Below are 12,612 nucleotides of genomic sequence, written 5' to 3'. Positions count from 1 at the left end.
AAACGGTCCATCAGACCGTTCTCATCGGATGGACCGATCGTCTGTACAGGGCTTAAAGAGGAAGTAAACCCCGGCCGATTTGTTTGGTTTTTGAAATTTTATGTTACACATGTGTATCGCAATGCATACTAAATAGATCATTTTCCAAAACGAGTCCCACAAATACCTTTTTTCACCCGTTTTTGTTTCCTCTATTTCTGGGTACTGAAAGCGCAATTCTTTCTCCTGTTTCTTGAATCAATAGCTGACATCACTTCCGCCCTTACGAGTCCCTCGTCGAAATCTCGCACATGCGCCGTAGTGCAGTGACCAAGCCTCGATGTCGATAGCCGTTACCGCGGCAACCAATGATACACGGCAATGAATGAAAAAGCGGGGGAGTATCAGGAAGAGAAGAAGGAGTATATCAACGCGAGACTTCTCCTCTGTGCCAGACAGAGGGGAAGTTCGCTTACAATCAGTCCCGGAAACCTTGAAAATTAAAACTGGCAAACTTTAGATGTCGGTTTTCAGGGTGAATAGTGCGCAAGCACGGTGACATCATCATAAATAAAAAATTTTTTTTACAGCTAATTACAGGGGTGAGTACACTTTCACAGGCACCGATCAGCTGCCTGTGTTATGGGCTAAGTTTTAAAACAATGTTGTGTGAGAGGGTATACAACTGCTTTAAGCTTTGCACTGAACACCAATGCAGACTAATCTTTGCACTGAACACCATTCCAGAGTAAATTCTGCAATGAACACCAACACAGAGTAAGGTTTGCACTGAACACCAATACAGGGTAATGTTTGCATGGAACACAAATACAGAATAAGGTTTGCACGGGACACAAATGCAGAGCAAGGATTCCAATGCAGAGTTTGGTTTGAACTGAAAACAACTACAAAATAGTAAGATTTAAAATATATACTGTATATACAGTATATGCAGTACTGTGCAAAAGTTTTGAGCAGGTGTTAAGAAATGATGTAAAGTAAGAATGCTTTAAAAAATATATATTTTAATTGTGTATTTTTGTCAATTTACAAAATGCAAAGTGAGCAAACCTAAATCTAAATCAAATCAATAATTTGTGTGACTACCCTTTGTCATCAAATCAGCAAGGCACTAATTCCTAGATTCTGGAAACAATCGAGATGCCCCACGATAAAGAATTGGTAGAGAGGATTATGGAAGCAGAGAGATGGGTACATACAGTGAGAGATCAACAGGACACATTTAAGGATATATGGGCAGGTTGGTTATACTATTCCGCCGAAATAGTGAAGGACTGACCCTGGGGTCGCAAAAAAGTCCTCAAAGACAGGGTCATACTCTGGGGCTGTGCTACAGTTTGGGACATGGAAAGCACTCTCTGGCCTACTTTTATTGCTACAACCAAGTTTGAAAAGCACCACAATCCTGTCCTAGTGCTTGAAAATCACTTTCCAGACTAGCCCCGCACATCCACTCTGTAGAAAGGACAATAGCAAACAACTGAGACATACTGGACAGAAGAGGGGTTATAATGAATACTGGCTTACAATTTTTCTGATTTCCAGTGTCTATTCCTTTAGTAGATGGCAGTATAACCTGACTACCGTATTTATCGGCGTATACCGTGCACTTTTTTGCCCTGAAAATCAGGGCAAAATTGTGGGTGCGCGGTATACGCCGATACCCGCTTTCCCGCGCCGAGTTTTAAATACTGCGCCGACATATACCGATCGCAGTACACTCGGGTATAGTCGGCCGGTCTCGGCTCCTTCCGCGCTCACGTCCTGGACGTACAGGACGTGAGCGCGAGTGTTGCCGAGCCTGCCCGACAATACACGAGTGTACTGCGCTGTGTATATGTCGGCGCAGTATTCAAACTCGGCGCGGGAAACGAGCGGGGAGGACGCGAGGACGCCGCAGAAGGATGCCGGACCCGACGAAGAGGACACCCGAAGCCCGCAGACGGACCCCGGACCCGATGAAGAGGACACCCGAAGCCCGCAGACGGACCCCGGACCCGACGAAGAGGACACCCGAAGCCGCAGAAGGACGCCAGACCCGACGAAGAGGACACCCGAAGCCGCAGACGGACGCCGGACCCGACGAGGCCGTCGATGGACGCCGCGAAAGACACCAAAACTGCAAGTACAAAAAAAACTTTTTTTTCCACAGGATTCGGGGCCACTTTAGGGGTGCGCGGTATACGCGGGAGCGCGTTATACCGCGATAAATACGGTAACTGAATTCTAGTGTCCCGCAATGAAGAAAAATGATGTATCTGTATTGCAGGGGTTAATAAATGTGCTTTCAAACAAATACTGTATCTAATAAAATAAAAATAATTTTTCAAACATACAGTTTAGTATAATTGCAAGGTAAAAGACAAATTAATAATAAGTAAAACGCATATGTAGTCACCTAGATTACAATTATTATCAATATTATAGCAGTTTGAAAGGTTTGCATGCACATTTCACAAAACTCTGTCCATGAAACGTCAAAATTATTGTAGGAGTTAATAGCATACTACAAGAGCTTAGCTGTGGCTTTATAGAACAAAAAACCTGCACAGTACCCAAGAACTGAAAACATAATTTGAATAAAATGTTTTGTACTTACCAGACACCCACTGGAAAATTAGGTCTACTATTTCACTCTTAAATTCTCCATTAAATTGTGGAAGGGATTGTGGAAATGCTTTGTAAAATGCAGTAAACACGGCTTGTGACAAGTAATTTGGATACATCTGCCACAAAATAAATGTTAGTTACTGGAACTTGAAATTTAAGAAGAAATAGGATTATAAAGCTTCACGTAAAAAAAATGCTGCAAATGAATAAATGATGTATTTTCCAAATCTGTATAAGCATTTGCTGAGATGTGGTATAAGTTTCAGTATATATGGCAATACATAATTTCACTATTTGCAATGTAGACATAGTATACAGTGTTATAATAACTAAGAATGTAATTTATATAATGTATACAAATGCATGCAGCTGTACCCACTGTACGAGTCTGGGTTGTAATTTGCCACCCGGCAGGGTAAGGGGAACAGGGTGTAATGCATACGCCAATGGTATTTTATTAAAGTTTTTAGAGCATATGCTATATGACTTAAGTCATCAAGTGGTTAAAGAATTTCCAATCTCCAGCAAAAAAAGACCTACATATAGCACACCCACTCTTATTGCATAAAAGCCAAAGCAAAAAAGAATAAATGTCACCAAATGCACCAATAAAATAGCAAATTAAGTGATGTCACCATCCTCAATAAGGTCTACAGAAACTTGTCTTATTCTTGAATTTCAATTCTGTCAATGATTTCTTAGCATTAGCAACGTTATTAAAATGCAGTAAATTATTGTATAGAGTCATTATTCTAGGAATTCTTTCAAAAATATATATTTAAATTGTTTATTTTGATCAATTTACAAATGCAAAGTGACTAAACAGAAGAGAAATCAGGATCAACTCAATATTTGGTGTGACTTGCACACTTTGTACACTTGCACAAGTCAGGGATTTTGTAGGATTAGTCAGGTGTATGATAAATCAATTATACCAAGCAGGCAAGCAAGCACATGATAATCAATTTTAAATGCTGGTTTAAACACAGCCATTAACTGAAACAATCTTCTTTCGATTTTCCATCAATTATGTAGTGGGAGGGCTTGCCTGATTGAATACAGAGTAATTGGCTAGATAGGGGTTTCCTCCTATTATATACATTTGGTGAATCTAAAGGAGATTGTACAATCAGATTGTATAGTGTTATGGCTACCTTTATACACCTAAAATTTCTAGTTGCGCTTTCAGTGTTATTAAGCTCTCCAAGCTAAAATTCAGACACATATAAATATATAATTTTATGCAGTAATGTATTCATTAAATAATCAAAATATAATTTTTTACAGGAGGCTGACAATGATTGATAACTACGCCAGCCTGGGCCAGTATGGTGCAATGAGGATAACCAGAATGGTCCTTATCTCTATTCTGCAGAGGAGATGAGAATGGACCTTCAGGTTTTACTGATCTCACAGAGTCATCAGAGCATCCATTGCAAAGGCTCAAGGATTCCAGATCTTAGCCACAAATACATCCAGTTTGTTTTTCAACCTGGAAGCCAGGAGATCTACGTCTAGAACCTCCCCGCGTGTGACAGAAAGGTTGAAACATTCCTGGATTAAAAAAACATTTTCTGGGGAAGTCCATGCTGAGGGTGTGCAAGGAGGATAGGGCAGGAATATAAAGTTCACGCAGGCCAAACAGGTTTCACGCCTGTTCACGCCACATATGGAGTAAAAGAAGACCTGATGAAGAAAGAGATCCAACTGCCCGAGTGCAGAAGGATTTTTTTTACTGCATCTGGGTTCTTTAGCCATAGATTTTGACCAAGTGGCCAAAGTCTGGCAGACAGCCATACTGGCAACAGCAGGTTGCAAAGCAGGGCCCACCAGGGTAAAAAGGGCCTTGAGGAGGGCTTCCAAGCTCTATGTAGTCTTTGAACACAGGACCATCCTCCAACAGTTACCAACAAGGTTTCAACCAGCTTGTGCCCATGCTATAGCCGATAAACGTCTACAGCATGGCTCTCCGGTTGCCACATGTGCGCCTCCCCGCAGCAACTGGGGCATGCATCGTGAGTGCTCTGTAACTGCTGTTTCCCTTGGACATAGTGGATTACAGATCAGTGTAAAGGGTCAATCACAGTAGCCCTTTACTATGTGACGATCTGTGTCCAATCACAGTTCTTACAATGTAACCAACTTTGCCAGTTATCGACTCTTATTAGCTCTCCTCTCCTCACACAGGGACAGTGTGGAAGGAAAGGAGAGCCAATCTGTGAGGGGCACAGTGAGTACAGAATTTACACTGATAATCAGTGCCCTGATTATCAGTGCAGCCCCAAAAGTACCTATCAGTGCAGCTTATCTGTGCCCATCAGTGCCGCCTATCAGTGCAGCCTTGTCATTGTCTTCTCATAAGTGCCTATCAGTGCTTCCTCATCAGTTCCCATCCGTGTTGCCTCATCAGTGCAGCCTCATCATTCTCCTTCAGTGCAGCCTCATCATTGTTCAGGGCAGAGGATGAGGACTTGCTTGTAGCCCTGAGGATAAGAGGCCTCTAAAAGAAAAAAAATCCCCAAAGATTCAGACATAGTATAGGCAAATTCTTGTCTACACAAATATTAGGAGAAGGGGGTCCTGAAGGGACAGAGAAGGCCTTAGAGATGAATAACATTTAAGAATTAGGCCAAAAGTCTGGACTGGCAAACAAACGTGTTAGCTAGATGAAAGCTAGCAGTGCTCTCAGACACAGCCCTTGCACCTATGATCCACTATGTGCGTGAAGGAGGTGTACCTGCTGCGATAAGTCACTTGCGGGCAGAGAGGCCGAGGGTGTTCAGGGGTTGGTGAGAGGAAACCTGTCAGACAGACAGAGGGAGTAGCCATCAAGCAGGCAGAGGGATTAGGAAGAGGCTATGCAAGCTCTTTAGAGGTTCCAGGCTTTGGCCTGGGCTGTCCAAAACAGGGCACCAAACTTAAATAAGAAATATGCCAGACTGTTTCCTGCCACAGACTGTGACAGAATGTCACAGACAGGGCTCCCTTGACAGCCCCAAAGCGAATGGAGCGCCACAGCACTTGGACAACTGGTTAGGCTTGGCTTACATGCCACATACAGTGCTAAGGAGCCTGGCTGCAGTGAATTCTTTCAGTTTAGTGAGCCTCATTGTCAGTTGACTAGATAGGTGTTTTGTTTAGAGTTTTTAGGATGAAACACTACTGCCTTTTAAATCTCTGTTTTTGTTTATTTTGTCTTTTTGATCTCAAGGGGCATTTAACATTAAAATACCATGCCACAATGCCAAGCATATGTCACCTTTTGTTTTTGGTAAAATACAATATCATTGAAAGGGTTTTGTTATAAAAGCCCCATTGATCCTGCAAAAAAATCCAATAAGTAATTTATTTCCTGTGCCTCTTCTGCACTAAAATGGCAAAACATGTTATTAGTCCTGCACAGTTCACCTCATTGAAGTACAGAACACCTCCCATCCACATTATGGAGATGAGTAGCCATGTGTTTCTAATACACCTTCTCTTTTAGGGTCACAACACTGATTTTCCATAGATATAGTACAGCAAGTGAGCATTGTCATCTTAGGACAGCAAACAAAATAGCAGCCACTATAACTAAGGAATTATATATTAAATGTCTGTTCTTAGGTTTAGATACACTTTAGCTCAATTTAAACACATAAAGAAAGCACGTGGATAGGTTCCATTACATTTTTGATGGACATAATAGTTACATGTCAGATAACCATGCAGTGCTTTTAAAGCAGCCCTTAGGATGAAAAGACGATGTTCTGTTTTTAACTAAAATAATTACTTTAAAATTACCTTGAAGAAGAAATCCTTAACATCAGTAGGTACACGACAAAAAAGAGCAACAAAAGTGTCCGATAGTCTGTCAAAGAGGTGATCTTGTGCTAATTGTTGAGGCTAAAGAAAGACATTGGATTGTATGGCTTCATTATTGCATGTATAATAATACAGTATATCTTTACATATATCACAATTAAGTACCGTATTTATCGGCGTATACCGCCCACTTTTTTGCCCTGAAAATCAGGGCAAAATCGTGGGTGCACGATATATGCCGATACCCGCTTTCCCGCACCGAGTTTGAACACTGCGCCGGCATATACCGAGCGCAGTACACTCGTGTATAGTCGGGCAGGCTCGGCCCCTCTCGCGCTCACGTCCTGGATGTGAGCGCTAGAGTAGCTGAGCCTGCCCGACTATACACGAGTGTACTGCGCTCAGTATATGCCGGCGCAGTGTTCAAACTCGGCGCGGGAAAGCGGGGATCGAGTGGCAGCGGGGAGGACACCGCAGCCTAAGGACGCCGGACCCGACGAAGAGGATCCCCGAAGCCGCAGACGGACGCCGGACCCGACGAAGAGGACACCCGAAGCCGCAGACGGACGCCGGACCCGACGAGGCCGCCGATGGACGCCGCGCAAGACACCAAAACTGTAAGTAGTAAAATGTAATAAAATGTTTTTTTTTTTACAGGAATGTCGGGTCCACTTTAGGGGTGCGCGCTATACAACGGAGCGCGCAATACCCCGATAAATATGGTAATAACTTGGTAAAATGCATTATGGGGAGCTTAAAGCCTGCATCCAGGAAAACATGAAAACCATTTAACTACAGGAAGTCAGGCTAAGGAACTATTTTCCTTCAGTGGTTTGATTAAGCACCAAACTAGACGACTAACTTCAACGGCAGGTTGGGCACCAGAGCTTTCAATTACAAAGAATCTTTGATTCGTTTTTTTGGAACCACAAGAAATTTTATTTTGATAGAAGTTCAAAGTCTAAAATGGCAATATTTATTTAGGTATGAATTTGAGTTATGCCCCGTACACACGATCAGAAATTCCGACAGCAAAAGTTCGATGTGAGCTTTGGAGCGGAAATTCCGACCGTGTGTATGTTCCATCGGACTTTTGCTGTTGGAATTTCTGCCAGCAAAAGATTGAGAGCTGGTTCTCAAATTTTCCGACAGAAAAAAATCCTATCGGAAAATCCAATCGTCTGTAGCAATTCCGACACGCAAAATTCCGACGCATGCTCGGAAGCATTGAACTTCATTTTCTCGGGTTGTCATAGTGTTGTATGTCACCGCGTTCTTGACGGTCGGAAGTTCAGAGAACTTTTGTGTGACCGTGTGTATGCAAGCCAAGCTTGAGCGGAATTCCGTCGGAAAAAACATTCAAGGTTTTTCCAATGGAAAATCCGATCGTGTGTACGGGGCCTGACTATCCCAGTCTACAGTATAAAGACTATTCAATTCATAGAATATGTTGTAAGGTCAGTTTATAATAATGGTTGCTTTCACTAGGAATAGACCAGACACATTTTTGGGAAATGTGGTGATTTATAAACTAAAACAGCCATTTTTTTTTAAAACGTTGACAGAGTAGCTGCAATAGTCTCATAAAATTGCAGTCTCAATTGACTTTTGGCAATGCTTCTCAAGACAAATGCTAAGGATTCAGTTTCAACCAGTTAAAAGCTTTTTTTTTTTTTAAATCAAAATCATTATCCAACAAATTGATTAGATTACCTTAAATCTATGAAGAAAAAACCACCAGAAACAATCTTTAAGCATGGCTACAGAATCTTCTGACAAAAGAAACTTTGACAACATTTTTCCATGCAGATCCTAGGATTTTAAAAATAATTTTATTTACAAAACATTCATTGTACATGAATTATACAGTATATAACAATACAGTATACATTACTGAATTTCATTACAAATCATTTTTTTTATTATTTGCATTACTAGCTTGACATTGTCCCTAATGATGTTTAGATAAAATTGTATTTTAATTTTAACATTTAGCGGTTCTGTGTAGTGACATAGAGAGGTCCTTTTTCCCCACCCCATCAAAAATCAATACGTGCCCCACTGCTGGATACATGTACTTGGCATACTAATGTCCAGCTCGATCTGCTTCCTCCCCCCCTCCAAGCAACATTTGACAGTTACCCTTCCCCACTTCCGGGAGGCGGTGCCGCGGTTTCTTACTTTATTTATTTTTTTCCCCCAGGCTGGAACACCACTTTAAGCATCATTAAAATCACTGCTCCTGAAAAAATTACAATAAAAAAAAAATTGCATTGATACATGTCCCCCAGGGCAGTACCCGCACCCCCATACCCCTTTTATAGCCAATTACTTGCATATAAGCCTTTTAAAAAGCCTTCAATAGAGTTTGCCGCTCGGGTTAGAACTTCTTCCCTGTTCGGGAGTTCTGCTGCGAATCGAGCAGGGGGGTGTTCGAACCATCTATACTAGTAACCCCCCATCAAATAAGCAATAAGCAGTAGCATCAGTAAATAGTAACAATAGTGATCAATACTACTATAACTACTATGTAACTACAGTGCCTTGCAAAAGTATTCACCCCCTTGGCTTTTTACCAATTTTGTTACATTACAGCCTTTAGTTCAATGTTTTTTTAATCTGAATTATATGTGATGGATCAGAACACAACAGTCTAAGTTGGTGAAGTAAAGTTAGAAAAATATATACATAAAACAATTTTTCAGAAATAAAAAACTGATAATTGGCACGTGCATATGTATTTACCCCCTTTGTTATGAAGCCCATAAAAAGCTCTGGTGCAACCAATTACCTTCAGAAGTCACATAATTAGTGAAATGATGTCCACCTGTGTGTAATCTAAGTGTTACATGATCTGTCATTATATATACATGCCTTTTTGAAAGGCCCCAGAGGCTACAACACCTAAGCAAGAGACACCACTAACCAAACACTACAATGAAGACCAATGAACTCTCCAAACAAGTAAGGGACAATGTTGTTGAGAAGTAAAAGTCAAGGTTAGGTTATAAAAAAATATCCAAATGTTTCATGATCCCTAGGAGCACCATCAAATCTATCATACAACCAAATGGAAAGAACATGGCACAACAGCAAACCTGCGGCTACACCAAAACTCACGGATCGGGCAAGGAGGGCATTAATAAGGCCCCGTACACACGACAGAGTTTCTCGGCAGAATTCACCGAGAAACTCGGTCAAAACCCGGATTCTGCCGAGAAACTCTGTCGTCTGTACAGTTTTGGCTCGATGGAGCCGCCGAGGAGCTCGACGAGAAAATAGAGAACATGTTCTCTATTTTCTTGTTGTTCTATGGGAGAAGGCGGCCCGCCGAGCTCCTCGGCGGCTTCATCCCAGAACTCGACGAGGAACTCGACGTGCTTGGCACGTCGAGTTCCTCGGCCGTGTGTACGGGGCCTCAGAGATGCAGCACAGAGACCTAAGGTAACCCTGGAGGAGCTGCAAAGTTTCACAGCAAAGACTGGAGTATCTGTACATAGGATGACAATAAGCCGTACGCTCCAAAGAGTTGGGCTTTATGGCAGAGTGGCCAGAAGAAACCCATTACTTTCAGCAAAAAACAAAATGGCACGTTTTGAGTTTGCGAAAAGGCATGTAGGAGACTCCCAAAATGTATGGAGGAAGGTGCTCTGGTCAGATGAGACTAAAATTTAACTTTTTAGCCATCAAAGAAAACGCTATGTCTGGTGCAAACCCAACATATGACATCACCCAAAGAACACCAGCAGTTGGACCTGGGAAACTGGTCAGGGTTGAGGAAAAGATGAATGGTGCCAAATACAGGGTTATTCTTGAGCAAAACCTGTACCACTCTGTGTGTGATTTGAGGCTAGGATGGAGGTTCACCTTCCAGCAGGACAATGACCCCAAACACACTGCTAAAGCAACACTTGAGTGGTTTAAGGAGAAACATGTAAATGTTTTGGAATGGCCTAGTCAAAGCCCAGACCTCAATCCAATAGAAAATGTGTGGTCAGACTTAAAAATTGCTGTTCACAAGAGCAAACCATCCAACTTGAAGAAGCTTGAGTAGTATTGCAAGGAGGAATGGGCAAAAATCCCAGTGGTAAGATGTGGCAAGCTCATAGAGACTTATCCAAAGCGACTTGGAGCTGTGATAGCCGCAAAAGGTGGCTCTACAAAGTAGGGGGTGAATAGTCATGCACATTGACTTTTTCTGTTATTTTGTCCTATTTGTGGTTTGCTTCACAATAACAAAAAAAACATCTTCAAAGTTGTGGGCATGTTCTGTAAATTAAATGATGCACATCCTCCTCCTGTCTACAATAAAATATAAGGCTCCCTAATTGCTAGTACACATGGGCTGAATGTCAGGAGGCATCGGCCGGTTCAATAAAAACCGTCCAACATTCAGCCCTTCTGTTTGTCAGCTGGTCCGACAAAAGCTTCTGTCAGACAATCATGCTGGAAAAACAGTAGCCAACCGGCTCCCGATCAGCGCTAACCGGAGTGTTTTGGGGGGGGGTGGACCTGTCAGAACGCAACAGCTCAGCACGCTGGATTGAATGAAAATAAAACTATTATGCCGCGTACACATGATCGGTTAAACCAATGAGAACGGTCTGATGGACCGTTTTCATGGTCTGATGGACCGTTTTCATCGGTCAAAACAGATCGTGTGTGGGCGCCATCGGTTAGTTAACCATTGGTTAAAAAAAGGCAACTTGTTTTAAAATTAACCCGATGGATTCCTAACCGATAGGACAAAACCGATCATTAGTAGTCACGACCATCGGTTAAAAATCCACGCATTATCAGAATCAAGTCAACGTATGCTTGGAAGCATTGAACTTTGTTTTTTTCAGCACGTCGTTGTGTTTTACGTCACCGCGTTCTGACACGATCGGTTTTTAACCGATGGTGTGTAGGCGCGACGGACAATCAGTCAGCTTCATCGGTTAACCGATGAAAACGGTCCTTCGGTCCGTTGTCATCGGATGGACTGATCGTGTGTACGTGGCTTTAGTGTGTACCAGGCTTAAAGAGGTACCTATTACTATGGACAATGGACACAGTTCTTGTAAAGCACCCATCCATGTGATCAGTCCTTGGTGCTAGTTGTTTAGCCTGCTAGAATTGACTTACTAAAACTAGAGAGTGCAAAATCTGGTGATGCTGTGCATGGTAGCCATACAGCTTCTAACAGCTTATTTCATTTAAGCTTTGACAAAAAAAAAATGGAACCTGTTTGGTTTCTATGCAGAGCTGCACCAGATTTTCCACTCCAGTTTTAGTAAATCAACCCCTATGCTTAGATGAATATTTGTCACGGAAGTGACGTATTACCATAGACAGAGCGGGGAGAGAGAGAGAGAGAGAGACACATTCATAGCCAGATGGAAATAGAGATATACACATACTGAGATACATTCACAGCGAGAGAGGGATACAGATATAGAGATATTCAGAGAGAACCGGGGCTCGTGGAGGGGATTACCTCCCCTATGTGCATTACTTCCCTTATATAAAATATATGTACACGATCTCTCTCTCGCTCTGAATGTATCTCAGTATCTCTATATCTCTATTGTTCTCTCACTCTGAATGGGTCTCTCTCTCCCCCCGCTCCGTGTATGGTAATACGTCACTTCCGTGACAAATTGTGATGAGTTCACTGAAGGGTAGTGTCGTAAATCCTGTGGAACGCATCACATTTGCCGTTGGAGCGCATTGCGCATGCGCAGTTGGCCGCCATGTGACTTCCGCAGCATTCTGCGATAGGGAGCAGAATATGACAACACACCGGCCTTGCCTACACACAATCGTGAAAAAAAAACGCTCTAACAAAGCGCGGTGACGTACAACGGCACTATAAAGGGGAAGTACCATTCGGATGGCGCCACCCTTGGGGCTGCTTTTGCCGATTTTGTGTTAGTAAAAGTTTGGAGAGAGGCGATTTACGCTTTTCAGTCTGTTACAGCGTGATGAATGTGCTATCTCCATTACGAATGGTAGTTTTACCAGAATGAGCGCTCCAGTCTCATAACTTGCTTCTGAGCATGCGCGTTATTTTCACGTCGTTAAAGCCCACACACAACCATTTTTTATGACGTTAAAAACGACAACGTTAAAAACGAAGCAAAAATTTAGAGCATGTTCTTAATTTTTAATGTCCATTTTTAACGTAGCGAAAAATGCTCTGGAGCCCACACACAA

At 42.3% G+C, this 12,612-nt stretch overlaps 1 protein-coding gene across 2 annotated transcripts in view; it reads right to left on the bottom strand.

Annotated features, from left to right (window-relative positions):
* Positions 1 to 12,612, bottom strand: part of FAM227B (family with sequence similarity 227 member B) — a 521,136-nt gene that overhangs the window by 402,752 nt on the left and 105,772 nt on the right. For both annotated transcript variants that reach the window (XM_040342629.1, XM_040342628.1), the window contains exons 7-9: positions 8,128 to 8,226; positions 6,394 to 6,495; positions 2,600 to 2,726 (exon numbers count right to left, since the gene is read on the bottom strand). In XM_040342629.1, the coding sequence (XP_040198563.1) occupies positions 2,600 to 2,726; positions 6,394 to 6,495; positions 8,128 to 8,226 (328 nt within the window). The remainder of the gene's footprint in view (positions 1 to 2,599; positions 2,727 to 6,393; positions 6,496 to 8,127; positions 8,227 to 12,612) is intronic.

This window comes from Rana temporaria, chromosome 3, assembly GCF_905171775.1.
Source record: "Rana temporaria chromosome 3, aRanTem1.1, whole genome shotgun sequence".
Lineage (NCBI taxonomy): Eukaryota > Metazoa > Chordata > Amphibia > Anura > Ranidae > Rana > Rana temporaria.
Note: the sequence above shows the minus strand (reverse complement) of the source record. Positions and strands in the feature narration are given on the sequence as shown.